At 51.8% G+C, this 15,141-nt stretch overlaps 1 protein-coding gene across 14 annotated transcripts in view; it reads right to left on the bottom strand.

The window, feature by feature from the left end:
• The window catches only part of MBNL1 (muscleblind like splicing regulator 1), a 90,089-nt gene that overhangs the window by 17,250 nt on the left and 57,698 nt on the right, over window positions 1–15,141 (bottom strand). For 12 of the 14 annotated variants that reach the window (XM_064516504.1, XM_064516493.1, XM_064516492.1 and 9 more), the window contains 3 exons: window positions 12,157–12,327; window positions 7,014–7,214; window positions 707–964 (listed from right to left, as the gene is read on the bottom strand). In XM_064516504.1, coding sequence (XP_064372574.1) covers window positions 707–964; window positions 7,014–7,214; window positions 12,157–12,225 — 528 coding nt within the window. In that variant the 5' untranslated portion in view covers window positions 12,226–12,327. The remainder of the gene's footprint in view (window positions 1–706; window positions 965–7,013; window positions 7,215–12,156; window positions 12,328–15,141) is intronic. The other 2 variants (XM_064516499.1, XM_064516501.1) reach the window with 1 other exon arrangement.

The following is a 15,141-nucleotide window of genomic DNA, read 5'->3' as shown; positions in this document are numbered from 1 at the left end:
GCCCGCACCTACTAGCTTCTAATACTTTCAAGTACGCTGCACTGCTCCTGCTCCGTGTAATTGCCATATTCTAGCGTTCCCAGTTGTGCAATTATTCATTACACCGTGAGGATATTTAACACAAACAAAACAAGATATAGTTAAAACTTTCCTAACTAATATTCGAGTCTGCTCACTAGAAAAGGACAGTTCCTAAGTAGTTCCAGATCTGCTTGTCAAAATCGAGAAATATTGCAAGCCCAAGTGCGGGTGGTGCAAAACGGCACTCAAGCAAAGCTGGGGGAGGGAGATAATTTAGCGCAGAATATGATTAATACAGTAAGATCGATTTCAAACCAGATCCCTACAAACACGGACTTACAGTAACTCGTAAATATGGATTTGTATCTATCTATGCGACTAGATAGATACAGATCTTCCCTCGTACAAACATATGATAAACTATATACACATATATGTACACACACGCGTATGTACACATATGTGTACGTATAGATACTGTATACATCAGCAGCCAAAACTGGTGAAATACTTCAACAGTCTGAAACCACTTAGGAGCAGATCTGGCAGCACATGCTGCGAGAGCTCATTGCACCGGGCAGCGACCGGGATACCTGCACAAACATCTCTTCGGCAAGTACAGCTAACAGAGCGATTATTTCTCTCGTCAAGAAACCTACGTTTTAACCGTGCTTTCCGGACTCACCATGGCAGCTGCAGTGGCTGCTGCCTGGGCAGCTGCAGCTTGGTTAACCTGGTACTGGGCAGCCTTGATCTTGGCTTGCAGATGTGCGGGAGGGTGGAAGTATTTGCACTTTTCCCGTGAGCATCTCCCTTTGATGTAATCCATGCAGACGGTGACTGTGTTGTCGTTGGTGTCGATCATCGCGCTGTCTGCGGGATGAGCGAACCGGCAGTCGTTCTCTCCCCGGTTACAGTTGCCGCGCTGGTACTCTCGACATACCTGCGAGAGCATTAAAAGAAAGTCACTTAGCTTGGGCGACGGGCGCCACGGGCACAACACGATGCTCTGCCGGGAGAAAAGTCGAGACAGTGCAGAGCGGAGCCAGCACTTTCAGCACATCTTTCAGCATAAAACACAAGGACAAGTTTTCAGCTACACGAAAACACACAACTGCGATGATACAACAGACTTTGGTCAAAAAGCTACTTCTGATGTCAAAACAGGTAAAGGAGTGTTAGTATAACGAACCAAGCGTGAGGAAATTTTTATTTTGGCTCCAGCGTAGCAGAGTTTTGCAATTTTGTTTGTTTTTGAAGAAGCATGCTTGTGGCTTAATTCCAGCAGACCATCCTAAGCAAACAGCAGCCCAAGGCAGTCGCCTTTCCCCATGACCTAGCTGTTCTAGCGTTAAGAACAACGAGCCACGGCGTCGTTAAGGCAGCTGCCTACAGTCGCCGTGAGGATGACTTTACTGCCGGCCTTGGGGAGCGTATCCAGGGCCGCAGAAGCAGCGGCGCAGCGCCGCGGGCGCACCCACGCCTTCCGCGCTTCTGCCACGAGAGGGCAACCCGAAACTCGCAGTCGCGGCCGGCCGCCGCTCCTCGGCCTGCCCCGCCGCCCCGGCGGGCTCGACTGCCCGCTCGCCCGTGTTCGGCTCTGCAGCACCCGCGGGAGGGCGGCTGGCGGTGGGAAGGGCTCAGGGCCCAGCCCGAGCAGGCCCCCCCGGGGCCCCGCCATGGGGCCGACGCGGCGTCGCCGTGTTGCAGCGGAGCTGACGGCAGCCGGAACCGGGCGGAGGAAGCCCCCGGGCACAGGCGAGCCGCCCTGCCACGGCCCCGCTGAGATGAAGCCACTCCGCGGGGCTGCAGCGCCGGCACGACCCCCCGCAACCCCGTCCCCCCAACCACACACAAACGTCAACATCCTCAATACCGCTGCGACAAGTGTTGGCTTCTTTTTCATTAGCCTTGAGAATCCTGTATTTAAAAAATTACATTTTTTTTTTATCGTCAGCTATTTGCAAATTGCAAACAAAACCGAGTTTCTGAGTTTTCAAGCAGCTTTAGGAAACAGAAGGGGACAAAAGCAAGTAGCTTTGTATAAAAATAAAGCCAGTCTAGAAGATGGAATTTCCTTTTAAAGGTGGGTGCCCATGAGCTTGGATCATCAGTATTTCCTCAAGAACCTTGGCCCCGATCCCTGTAACAAACCAAATTTGGTTGTTATTTGGTTTCCGTCCATGCGAGTGCCTTGGCTGCTTTTTAACCCCTGCGCTGCTCGAGGCCGCGGCCGCCCGGCGAAGCGTCGCCGCAGAGGGACGACGGCGGTGCCTCCCGCGAACCCGCGCGCAGACACATCCGCTTCGCCTCGGTCGTTGCAGCGTGACCCTATTTATAGTATTTTTCCGTGTGGCGACAAAGGCGGTGGATGTACTTCCAGCAGTGTACAACCAGCATACTCTCGCTCCCACGTATGCACCAAACGGCGCTGGCATCTGCCTGCTTCTCATCCCCCTGCCCGCCTTGCGCCCCGTCTCTCACGGCCTAGGAGTCCTTCTGGGTCCTTCCCCAAACACAGGCCTTCTAAGCAGACAAAAATGGATGATTTCACTTGATTAGTTGTTTATGGTCCACACTGAAGACTCTTGCTCTGGAGATGAAGGAAACCTGCAGCTACCGTGAGTTCGCTGCCTTTGGCCATTGCCCTGAACCGAACCTCAGCCCCGCTCCTCGTGCAAGCTAGAGCTACCCGGTCAATGCCCCGAGCCCACGTACTAACATATTTATATAAACACAGAGAGCGAGACACAGAGAATGCCTCCAACTAGACAAGCCAATTTTATCGTGGTTAAAAGCCAAAGAAAAATGACCAGAGAACTGAAACAGTTAGGCAGATAAAGACACTCTCTGGCATGTACACAGCAAGCTGTCCCGCAGCTGTGAGGCAGCAGTGACGATAAGGCAGTGAATGACTGACTCCCAGCCCTCTTTAACAGACCTCTGAATAATGGTAACAGTAATCGGACACAAACCGTAGCACTGCCAGTCACTCTGATCAGTGCGACCAGGAATGGCTTCCCACCACCACAATGCTGTCCAAGAACGTCCAGCAGTTCCCAGTGCGTGTTTATTTACAAACAAGCATTGAAAACGATGTTATTTTTTTTACCACAGGCACACAGTAATGTATCACCCATCTGTGTAAGCAGAGAGAGGCAAAGAAGCATGATATTTGCTCTAGTCTTTCGAATCTGGAGAGCTTTTATTTATTTATTAATCTTTATGTAACCCTGTAATTAATATCATAGTTTTCATCTCAGTAACTTAAGAAACATAAACTAAAGACAGATGCTGCACTGGAAGGCACGTGTCCAGGAGCCGAGCTCATCTGCAAAGAAGCGCGACTGAGGCACCAGGACTGGACCATTACTGGTTCTTCATGGACAACACCGGAGATGGCCCTGAGGCTGACGGACTTCGCTGGTGCTGTCCCTGGCCTGGGTTTATTTCTGATTGCCCTCCTGGCATTCAGGTTGCCCCTTGGTGGTGGGGAGACACCTGCAACATGACCTCTGCTCTGCTAGGTCAGCTTTTCTCATTACCCAAGGTCTGAAAATCTCCAGGAACCTCTAAGCTGCCTCTTTGTGCCAAAAAATGGCACATATGGAACAAGGAGGGAGGAGCAGCTCGAAGAACTGGTGGCGGTCATTGGTGATTCTTGAGCACTTCTAAAAGCAAATGACCAACATTCGAATCAAAGTACATGCTTTTTTAAAAATAAAATGGTTAGGTCACCCCTTGCTCTCTCACTTCCTCGTCCTTATCTGGTTCTTTTCTGCTTCACTACAACAGCCATACTTTTGTTCAAGATATTTCCGGCAGAAGTGGGACGGGAGGAAAGCTGTCGCAACCGTGAAATTTCCACCCTGCCAGCCAGATTCCTTACGGAAAAGGCCGACTGCACCGAGCACCCGGACGTCTGCGGGCTACCCAAAACGAACAGCGCCGTCCAAATACATGGGGAATCAAGCCCGCTACTACAGCAGTCACTGCCTTTATCCTAAGATATTCATATTTATTCAGGAGAGCATACACGTTATCTGACAGGTCTGTGTTGTCTGGCTGCTTCCCCTAAAATTCTAGATATATTTATTAAGAGCTTTCAACTGTGCAAGTGCCCAGTCAAGTATCTCGAGCACGTATGCTAACTTAATTAATGGTAAAGTACATCGTTCTTGAAAATATGTATTTAAAATTCTAAACAGAATAAATCATATTCCAAGATTAGATACTAACATCATAGCAGTTATTTTTTTCAAGAGACAGTTCATTCCAAGGGAGAGAGCTAAGCCATATAAAGCTCGGTAATCATGTAAAAACAAATGACAAGAAGAACAGTAATAACCTCACTGAAGGAGCAGGTAAATACATACTCTGCAGAACCTGCCAGCAACTTTGACAAGTAAGAGCCAGATCATGCAAAATCTTTCAGCTCGGTTCTGCATTTTATAATCAATACCCTGCATATAACAATGATTTGCTCGTTCAGTATTCATATATTAAATCTGGATATTCCACATCAAATGACCAACACACTCAAAAGTGCTGGCAAATTACGTTCTCATCTACATATTTCACTATTTAAAATGCACTTTCTAAAGGGAAAAAGAAGACAGAACAGAACCCAGCCCCCCCCCCCCAGTAGTTACTATTTTTGTAAGACAGCAGCTCAGTGTGGAATTGCAGGGAGTCAGTGGGTAAACCTGGATGTGCTCCTGATCACAACTGAAATAAAAAGCAAAACTAAGCAGCTCAGAGGCTGGAAGAAGCTGGATTTTTCTCTCAAGGGATCTCAGCGATGCTACTGCTAGAGCAGGCAGCAGAGCCAAAGGAAGCCCCGGCTGGGAAGGCAGGGGATGAAAACGCAGAGCGCTGGGAGATCCCTCCTGCAAGGACGAGGCAACCTCTGAAGCGCTCAGCCCACCGAGATAAGCGCAATTACGGCGAAGGCGGCTGCTGGGTGCGGATTCCCGTGCGATGGGGCCATACATGATACTCTGCCCGCTTTGCTGTTGCGGGTCTTTCCCCGGGGTAAAGTGAAGTCTGCCCGAGGAGCAATCCTTACGCAGCGGCTACATCCGTCAGGAAACACAACACATGAGGCATCCCTTTAAGTCTCAGAGCTTATTTTCGGGGGTTTGTCACTTGGCCATTTCTTTGCATTCAAGTTCAAAGCAAAACCACTCGGTCTTTTTAAAATTCTACTGATTTCAGATGCTTTGGCGGGCTGGCTCTAACTTCTAAAAACGGCTTTTCCGGCAGGCTGTGGTTTGTGCCTCCGGACGTTTCGGGAGAGTAACCCCCGGTGGCGCAGGGAGTTTGGTTCACTAGTCGACCGCTTCTTTACATAGAGACATTGAGGGAACTGCAGGTCTGGAGGACCAAACCCTGCGTGCTGAAGGCCTGCCGCGATGCCACGTCTGCCCGAGCTCCCCGGGCACTGCGGGTGCCCCCAGGCAGGAGCGCTGCTCCGGAGGCGGGATTCCCGCTCCGCATCCCGGGGGACGTCGGCAGCACCGGCACGCGGGGACGACCGGCACCTCGGCTCCTGCGCGGGAGCAGAAAGCGCCTGAGGGGAAACATCCCGCGGTGATTCTCAGCAGATGCCCAGGCCGCAGGGAAGGGAACTCTTTCCTCGGAGAAAACAGCTCTAAAAGGGGAAGTGATGTGATCCCGCGAAAGGGGAAACCGGGATGATGTAAGGCCTCGGAATAGTCGCAGCCGCCCTAGGAAGCGTTCGCTGCCAGGTGACACTCTGTGCTGCTTCTCGCTCGCAGCTTTCCAAGCTGCAGCTTGTCACTCAGAGACGAAATAACCGAGAAAAAGGAATTAACCTTCCTTGTAAGGAGACAGACCTCCTATTGATGCAGATGCACAGGCAGAAAGAAAAGCCTTACACTTATGACTGACGGCATTTTAAAACAGAGATCATTTTTCCTCCTCCCATCTTGTTCCCTAAGCACTCAGGAACCAGATCCAAAAGTAGAACAACCAATTTACATCACAAACCCTCCAACTTTTACGTTGTCACCACGCAGCACAGCATCCCTGAGAGATCCGCAAAGACAGCGGTGCGGGTTGCTAAGAAACGCACCGTGCCGCGGGCCGAGGTGCGGACCGGTGGGCGAGCTGGAGGGTGTCAGCTCCGACTGACGCGGGCAGCGCTCCCGCACAGGTAACGAGACACGACAGCGTTTCAGCCTCGGGCTGGACAGCCTGAGGGTGCTGCACAGCGTGGGCAGCAGCACACATCAGCAACGGGACAACCGAGATGCTTTACTTAGGTACAACCGGGATGCTTTACTTGGGTACCCCGACCACGGCTGGGAGGGCAGGGGACAGCGATGGGGAAGGGACCGCCCCGACTGCTGAGCCCCTCTGGATGCTGCCTCCGAACCACCACGCCGGCAGCCGGGATGCGAAGCCGGCGAGCAGGCTGTGCTCCGGCCCCGGCCCAGCGCTGGCACCCGGCCCACGCGGCTGCCGGCACGATAAGGTGCTGAAAACACTGTCAGGCATCGCAGATAAGAAAGATTGAGCGTAAGGGAGAAGAGCAGCTAGAGAGGACCAACATTTGTAAGGGTTGTAGCGAGGGGTGATAACCAACGAGTAGGAGGTCTCCGCGGGAGCGTTAACCCCATGTGTCCACAGCGACTGAAGATGATCTTCATCATCTTCACCATGCTCTCCAGGCCCTCTCGTTCCACGTGCTAACACAGTTTCTGGGCACTCTTGCTGCTGCTGTAGCTGCTCCTAAAAGGGCTCAGTATTTCTATTTCCTTCTGTAGCGGAAGGTCAGAAGAATAACCACAAGCATTCATTTACGGTACGACCATTCAGTGACGCTGTCCTCAACCACTACCAAGACGTGACATTAGCAGTTCAGTTAAAAGTTACATGGTTTTCTTTTGCAGGAAAAAGATTTTGTGATTAGGAGACATGATAAACGACATTGCTTGTGACAGTAAATGACACATACGAGTTCCTACCTCCAATCTGTCTGTCCTCATGAGCTTTTGGGCAGCGGCAGCGGCGGCTGCAGGAACCGGGACGCCAGGGTTTCCTGCAACCAGCATGGGCGCCGTGGGCAGGATCTCTGCTGGGACCAAGCCTGGGGAGACAGGCCCCAGGTAGGGATTAAAGGCGGCTGATGCATTGGTGGCTAAGCTTGGTGCAACTGAAAACATTGGCTGCAATCAAAAAAAAGAAGAAGAAAGAAACTTTAATATTCATGCCATTCATGCTGTCAACGTAACAACATTGCAGCTATCATCTTATTCCCATTTCGTGCAAATATTTCCATTATGGATGCAAAAGAAGCGTTCGTTCTCTCCATGGGACATGCAGAACGCACAAGACCCGCAGCCCACTGACGGACCGGACCAGCACCGCGGGACCACAGCCCTGCCCGCGCCCACCGGAGAGGGGCCGAGTGTCTCGGAGGAGCACGTCCAAAACGGGCACAAACACCTGAACGGGAGCTGCACGACAGCTCCAACGCACCCGCTCCATCACACCGCGCTCAGACTTTACGGACACTGATAAATACGTTTTTAACCGTGATGTAAATCAGCACTGGCTCAGAAATTGCAGAAGTTTAATACAGGAACACGTCCAGAATATGATAATGGTAATCATTTATTTCTATAAAATTAAGCAGGCTGTCCGTGCAGATATTTGGAAAGCAACGCGCAGCCTGGGTGATAAGCTTTACTTAGACTAAAACATTAAGCCAAAGAGAGAGACAAGACCATGCAAATGCCAGGGTTTCTTGTTTGTTTGTTTTAAAAAAAGAAACAGGCAGTAACCAAAGCACTGGGCTGCCCTTGCAGGCTATCGCATGTTGGGAAGATAAGTGGACGCAGAAGACCAAATAATTTCGTAAGACCAAATGAGCGCTGTGACACTGGAGTAAAGATGAAATAACTGAGCGGCCCCAGTGAACACCCAGGCACCGCTCTGCCCATGCAACCGCCAGAAAAAACCAGGCTGGGCTGCTGTCTTTGCTGGCTACACAGAGCGGTTACTTAAGGCATTTACGTTTTTCTTCCAAAGTAATTTTTAGAGGGAAAAACAACTACAAGTTTAATGCACCTCTTTTTCTCTCTCTGTTTCCTATCTATTTAAGCCAGACAGCATATAAAACCACATGTTTTTGTATTCCTGAGGAAGTGACCGAATTGTTTGGAAGCAAGGAGCAAGTCCCTTCTAAACACGGCACAAACACATACGCGGAGACTGTTAAAGGGAAAAGACCGGCAGTTGCAGAAATGGGAGTAATTTCTCCGAGGTCTCTGGTTCTTCATCAATGTAAATGAAAAAGAAACATGCAAATTTTACAGGAAATAAAATAATATTAACAATGCTAATGTAATATCAACTGCATTTTTCATTACTATCACCTATGTAATAATGTACATTAAAAATTGAACTATGAACAGGCCTGTTGGCCTGTAACTTTGCAGATCTCAGTGGTTGATTCCAGCCCAATATCCCCATGATGCTGTAAATAAAAGACCGTCCTATTTATTTGCTACCAAGATCATCGTACACTGCTATAAATATCCTGCCCTGCAGCCTTTAGACCACTGCAAAATAATAGCATATTTTATCAGAGCAACTTCAGATTATTCTGTAGCTCACAGGTAACTTGCAATCGGCTGTAAACATGTAAAATGCGAGATAAATAATGATCCTGTGGTCACATTAGCCCAGTCTTTGAGCTACTCCACCGGCAGAGCGAGCACATGACGTTGCTGGAAGCGGTAGCACACAATTTGTTCTGGGTAGCAGAGGAATTTTTCAATGGCACGAAGCCAGCTGTGGGCTCTGGCACCTGGAAAATATCTGACTATATATCGGCCCTGGGGAAAAGGCGACGTATGCCGGGCTGTCGCAGCGACTGCGCGCAGCCCCGCCGGGGCGATGCACCAGAAAGTCCCCGCGCTGCGCGGAGGCGAGCTCAGCGCTGCCGTCCGCCAACACCGCGCGCACCGCACGCAAGCCGAAACACACGCCGACTTCTCCATTCTTCCCTAGTCTAAATCTTGAGCCTGTAATTTTAAGCTTTTTCTGAAAAAAATACTCAGTTTACTCGTCCCTTCTGCTGAGCTTTCCCATCCTCAGGACGCAGCCAGGCAAGCGCAGCGGTGTCCGGGCCCCGCGGGTCACCGGTGACGCTGTCCCGCTGCCCAGGCAGCAGCCGAGGCGCAGACCGCGCAACGTGCCCACCCGGCCGGCCTGGGGCAGTGCAGTGAGAACGGCCCTCAAAAATTACAGTTGGAAAGAAAAGAATGCAATTTCTAATGACGGAATGACGTTGCCAATGGCTCGCCTCCAGAAGCCAACCTCGTAGCGCTCGGTCACCGCCACCGAGCCACGCGGCTGCCTCCACCCCAGCGCTCGGACCCTGCTACGCTGGGCGGCACACGAACAAGCGGAAAAGAGAAAAAAGCGGCTCCCGTAGACCAGTGGGAAGAACAGAGGTGAGGGAGAACATGCACCGCCGGATGCCTAATAACCCCTGTCGTCTCCTCCCCAGAATAATTCTCTTCCGAAACTGCACTGGGCACAGCCAGCGTCAGCGCAAGCGGGAGGTCTGACCGTGCATCTGACTTGCAGAGGCAAGACTCGGACCGAGGGAGGGACCCGGGGGCACCGCGGAGATCAGTCCCTGCCGCGCAGCAGCAGCGCAGCATCGTACGGGCAGGACCAGGGGAAGTGCTGCCGTGCCTCGTCCTCGCCGGCCGCGCGCAACCGGCCCAGGCACGAGAAGGCAGCCGGATTTCTTTAGCACGTCGTCAGCAGAACGATGGTTGTACTAAGAACCAGCTACACCGAGGAAGGCACTTAGGAGGAGACTGCCTCACCTATACGGACTGAGAAATTTACAACACACAGCCACTTTGTGGATTAAAAAACACGGGCTTGTAGGGAAGAAGCATCACGTTAGCGCCCTGGTAAGACTATGAACGTAAATATGCAGGGGTTGGAAACCCAACGTCTTCAGCTCGCCTTCCCCGGCGGCGCAGCACGGCGATGCCTCCGCAGCCCACCCGGGGCCTGACGCTGGCACCTTCCACCTTTACCGCACCCACCTCGTACCGAACCGCTCTCTACGCTGAAAAAGGCCCATCCAGGATCTAACTTAGGTTGCCGTTGCAAAACCAGCAGTCTTGCACATAAAATTGGTAAAACACTACCCAATACCACAGTTCACTCGGGACCAACGTCCCCTGAGCTGATTTCCAAGCCAGGAGGGTGAAGAGCTGAGCAGCGATGCTCTCCGCAGGGCCCCGGGGACACGCGGTCCCCAGCCGCCTCTCCAACTCCCCCCCTCCAGTGCCAACCAAACGCAGACGAAGGAGCGAACCGAGGAAGGAAGGCAGGAAAAATACACAGACATTACTTGCAGCTAAGAAAATTAAAGCATTTGTCAAACAGAAATACAAACGAACGCATCCTACTGCTTTTCTTACTAAATTAGAGTCTCTCATCAAGTTAGCTCACTTCGCTTTTATTAAAGCATATGGTATTGATCTTTATAAAAGAAAACAGACTGACTGAGGCATCACGAGACAGGATGATGCATGGCACTGCCTAGGACACGCTGCGGCAGCGCCTGCTCCGGCTGTGCCGAGGAAAGCAAGCGATTTCGAGGCCAAATTACTAGGAGGGCACTGCACTAAAATATCTATTTTTCACGTTTACCCAAACGTTGGTGTCTATTTACACATGGATACGTACAAACCAGAGAGTTGTATTGGCTGTAATTAATGAAACGAACACACACACAGGTTGGGAGAACCATGTTTTAAGCAGTGGTCTCCACGGTGTCTTCTGTGATAACTGGTATCAGGCGAATGTGAAGATCCCTCCAAAGCTTCTGCTGCTTCCCCATCCCGGCAGGCTTTTTTTGAAATGTTTGAGGCATAAAGCTCCATGCAAAAGTAATAGCTGTGTCCCTAAATCAAATAAGCTAAATAATACTTACTGGTACTCCTTAGAACCACAAAACGCGGGGCCAAATAACCACTTGGCACAAGTATGAGAGTCCTTTCTGCTGAGCTGATTTTTCCTAAGCGTTAAGCTGTATTTTGAGGAATATTAATTGTCGCTGTATCTTTGAAATACAAGCGAAGCTGAAGAGCTCATCTAACAGCTTAAGCACAGGGTGTCTGGTGAGATCCCAGTGGAAGACATCTAGGAGTAAATCCAGCTTTCCAAATTCAGTCTTTGTTGTCGTAAATGACAGGAACCGAGCAGCTGCCCGAGCAGCAATAACACAGGAGCAGGTTTTTATCCACTTATTTCTCCCGTGCTGCCCTTTCGCCTGCCAGCAGAGACCCCTCCAGCCAGGGCAGCGTTTCTATGCTCTGTTCTGCAGCATACGGCAACCTTGCTCGCACGTCAATGAGCACCCGCTGACAGCTGCGCGAGCAGCCTATATGAAGACGATGCTGGGCCACGTTTATCCACGGTTTGGCTCAAACGGCCCCTCCGGGCTGCCCTGGGGCGCGGGGCGGGCGGCCCCCAAGCACGTAGCGTGCGCTCGGTCGGTGACGACCACGTCTAAGTGAGCTGAAACCACGGATTGCCGCGGGGGATAAAGCCACGGGAATACCCTGCCGGTGCTCACGGAGCACCAGGGAAACCCGCGCGATGCAAGGTCCGACCACACCGTGCCGTGACCAGACGAGGGATCTCTGATAGACTCTTCTCCTCCTCCCCATTTTTTCTGTGGAAAGTGCCATTTTCTGCCCCTATCCTTCCTTCCACCCTGCCTGACCTGTCGATGCCGAGTGTCAGGCTGGCACTCGGCCCACATCGCTCAGGTCAAGCTTTCGGTTCTGCTTGACAAGGTGCTGCACAAAGCCAAGTCCAACTCCAGCACGAGACACTACGAGGAGGCTCCCTTTAACGCACGGAAAACACCCCGTGGGAAGCGTCTCAGAAACGGGGATGTCCCAAAGCACATGACAGTGCAAAGGAAAAGCCCATTTGCTAGGATGCCACATAGATCAGTCACTTCATTAAAATGAAGAAATACATAAAACTGCTAAATTAACGGAAGGTCAACAACACTATTCAAGCAGCATAAAGAGGCTCGGACTCGCGTTTTGCTGTACGTACCACGGGCTGCAGCGGGGCGCCCGGCATCATGGCGTTGGCGAGCTGCATCTGCTGGGCCAGCATGGCCATGTTCTTCTGCTGGATCAGGTTATTGCGCCCATTGATCTCCAGCTGCGTTTTTAAGTGCGGCGGTGGGTGAAGGTATTTGCAGTTTTCCCTTGAACATCGGCCCTGAAGAAGAGAACGAACACAGCTGGGTTAAGCGGTCCTGGGCACATCGTCCTGCATCCCGTCGCTGACCGAAACCAGCACAAAAAAGTCACGGACCTGGGGAAGCCTCCAGCACATCACGGCTGCTGCACAGTCTACCATCAGCTGCTTCCTCTGGGTTTCTAAACTATATATTCTTGCAGTAGAGCCCTAAAAACACTGTTTATTGCTAAAGTTGCTAAAGGCAAGTGAATACCAATAGTTCTGAAAGTTCCCTACTTGCAGGGAAGAAGGTTTTTCCCGCGGAGCGCTGCTGGCGGGGCCTCGGACACGCAGCCCCCAAGGCAACGATGCCCCAAACCGCGGGAACCGGGCACGAACGCGGCTTCCAAAAAGCTTCCCACTTCCCAGGACCCCCGAGCTGCGGCTCCCGAGCGGGACGCCGACGGCACAACAACGTGAGCGTTGGGACACCGCGCGGCGGGGGGGACGGGAAACCCTCCCTGCCCAGCTGCAGTGCTAATTACCATCATCACCGTTACAATTATCGCACCTCTCCGGAGGCGTCACAACTAAAACATCCCAGATCAGAGAGCGATCCAACATGTCCCATGACATCCAAAAACGCTTATTCATTAACAGGGAAGCTTTACACACTACTCTCTAAAAGTGAAACCCCGGAGCCCGTTCTTCCACAAAAAAGATGATGGTAATAAAGAAACTAAAAAGGAGGAAGCTGGGAGGAACAGGTTCCTTAAATTAGCATTTTTTGCTTTATCCATTCGTCTTTGAAACAAATCCAAACAGGAGCAATGACAAGGCAAAAGGCAGCCTTAACTTAAGTAAGAAGCCATTTTTATCAGGAAACATTAATTCAATACAGTTTGACCTTATACTGCAATTTTCCTCGAAAAGGGAAAGTGTATCCTTGTTGCGGGACCTGCCAGAAACCTAATCTGCACCATCATTTTCGTCTCTCCTTCGGTCAGGATAAATGCTTTGGTTCTCCCCCCGCATCCGTCTCTCCCGGTGGCAGCCCAGATTTCTTAAAGCTCCTTTCCCGGCTGGCCAGCCGCCGCGGGAGGACCCGGCACAGGGCGATACCCCGATACAATGGAAAAACCTCCCCCCGCGGCGGGCAGGCGCCTTTCACGGGGCCTTTGCTCTTCCCATGTGGCCCGGCACAGCATTCCCATGGGGCATGGCACAACATTCCCGTGGGGCCCGGCACAGCATTCCTGCAGGGCCTGGCACGGCATTCCCATGGGGCCTGGCATGGTGTTCCTGCGGGACCCAGCACAGCATTCCCGCGGTGCCTGGCATGGCATTCCCATGAGGCCTGGCATGGCATTCCCGTGGCGCCCAGCACAATATTCCTGGGGGGCTGGGCACAGCATTCCCATGGGATCTGGCACAGCATTCCTGCAGGGCCTGGCATGATGTTCCCGGAGGCCTGGCCTGGAGTTCCCGCAGGGACTTGCAGGGCATTCCCGCAGGCACGGCACGGCATTCCCGTGAGACCCAGCACGGCATTCCCGCCGCCCCGAGCACCCGAACAGCCCGGCACGCGCGGCGACAGGAGCGGCACGGCACTAAAAGCCCGGAGCTCGCTGGGGCCGGCGCTCCCCCCGGCACCCCCGCAGCACCCAGCGCTGCCCCACGGCTCCCCTTTAACAGCGGTGCTTATGTCCGCTCGTCCTCTGCTGATTACCGCTACCGCGAGCAACGTGGGGCAGGATCAGACGGTTACTGGGCGCCTGGAAGACGATATGTTGAACTGGCACAGGGCAAAACTCGATCTTAATTACGGTGAAACGAGTAACATGAAACTGCAGCGCGTGTTCCTTCGATCAGAGAGCAGCAATGAGCCGAGCGGGTTCAGGAACGCAGATTAACCTCAGTTTTCTTATTCGCTCTGAAGATGTTCGCGCTTCCCCTCTTTCCCATCCCACGTGTGCCAGTCGCTGGGGAGGGACCGCGACCCAGGACGGCGAGCTCGGTGCCGCGGGGTGCTGAACACCCCAGCGAAGGAGGTCCAGGCTGCTCCGTACCTTGCCGGAGCGAGTCTGCAATCCAGCACTGCGGTGTACAGCACGTTTATTTAATGCATTTCATAGACTCCAGCGTGCCAAGGCCAGAAGAAACCGCTGCAACGACCGAACCCGACCCCCTCGCCGGTTCCCCCCGGGAACCAGGGAACCTCCCGCTCCCACAGCCACGTCCTCACCCAGCCCGGCGGTTCCCTCCGGCAGCAGCTCATCTTCCAGGAAGACAAGTTGTTTTAACTGATAGACTACAAAAATAGGGCACATTCCTGGGAAAATTGTGCTTATAGCTAGTTATCATTAGTTATCATCAAAAAATATACATCATCTTTCTTGCTTTTCTGTCCCTTTGGGGTCTGTTGCAGCTTTTCACTTCCAACCTTTCTGAATTTCCAGATCCCAACAAGTTTTCCAAAAGAGGTGCAGGCCTCTGCCTTTGGAACCAGTCTTTCCCTGCTGTTTACATTTATACCGACGGGTCCGTCGGAAACGGTCTGCAGAAGCCCCAGGAATCAGAACCTGCAGGCTGAAAACCCCTGTTAAAAATCTGGATCTAGAACATAGGCTGCATTAATCTCTTTTATACTGCAAACCAGTAATCTCTTAATAATCTCCTCACTAAAATCAAATAACTTAAGTCACCGAAGTTGAAGGCAGATTTTCATTGCCCTGAATGCGTTCTGCAGACCTTTTTTGAATCCTTTTCTACTTTTTCAATAATAAAATCCATACCACAAGTGCATAAATTCTGAGAAACAAAAATCGAACACACTGGCCCACCATCTGCAAT

Source organism: Dromaius novaehollandiae, chromosome 9 (assembly GCF_036370855.1).
Source record: "Dromaius novaehollandiae isolate bDroNov1 chromosome 9, bDroNov1.hap1, whole genome shotgun sequence".
In the NCBI taxonomy this organism is placed as follows: domain Eukaryota; kingdom Metazoa; phylum Chordata; class Aves; order Casuariiformes; family Dromaiidae; genus Dromaius; species Dromaius novaehollandiae.
The sequence above is the reverse complement of the archived record's forward strand: the minus strand, read 5'-3'. Positions and strand labels throughout refer to the sequence as shown.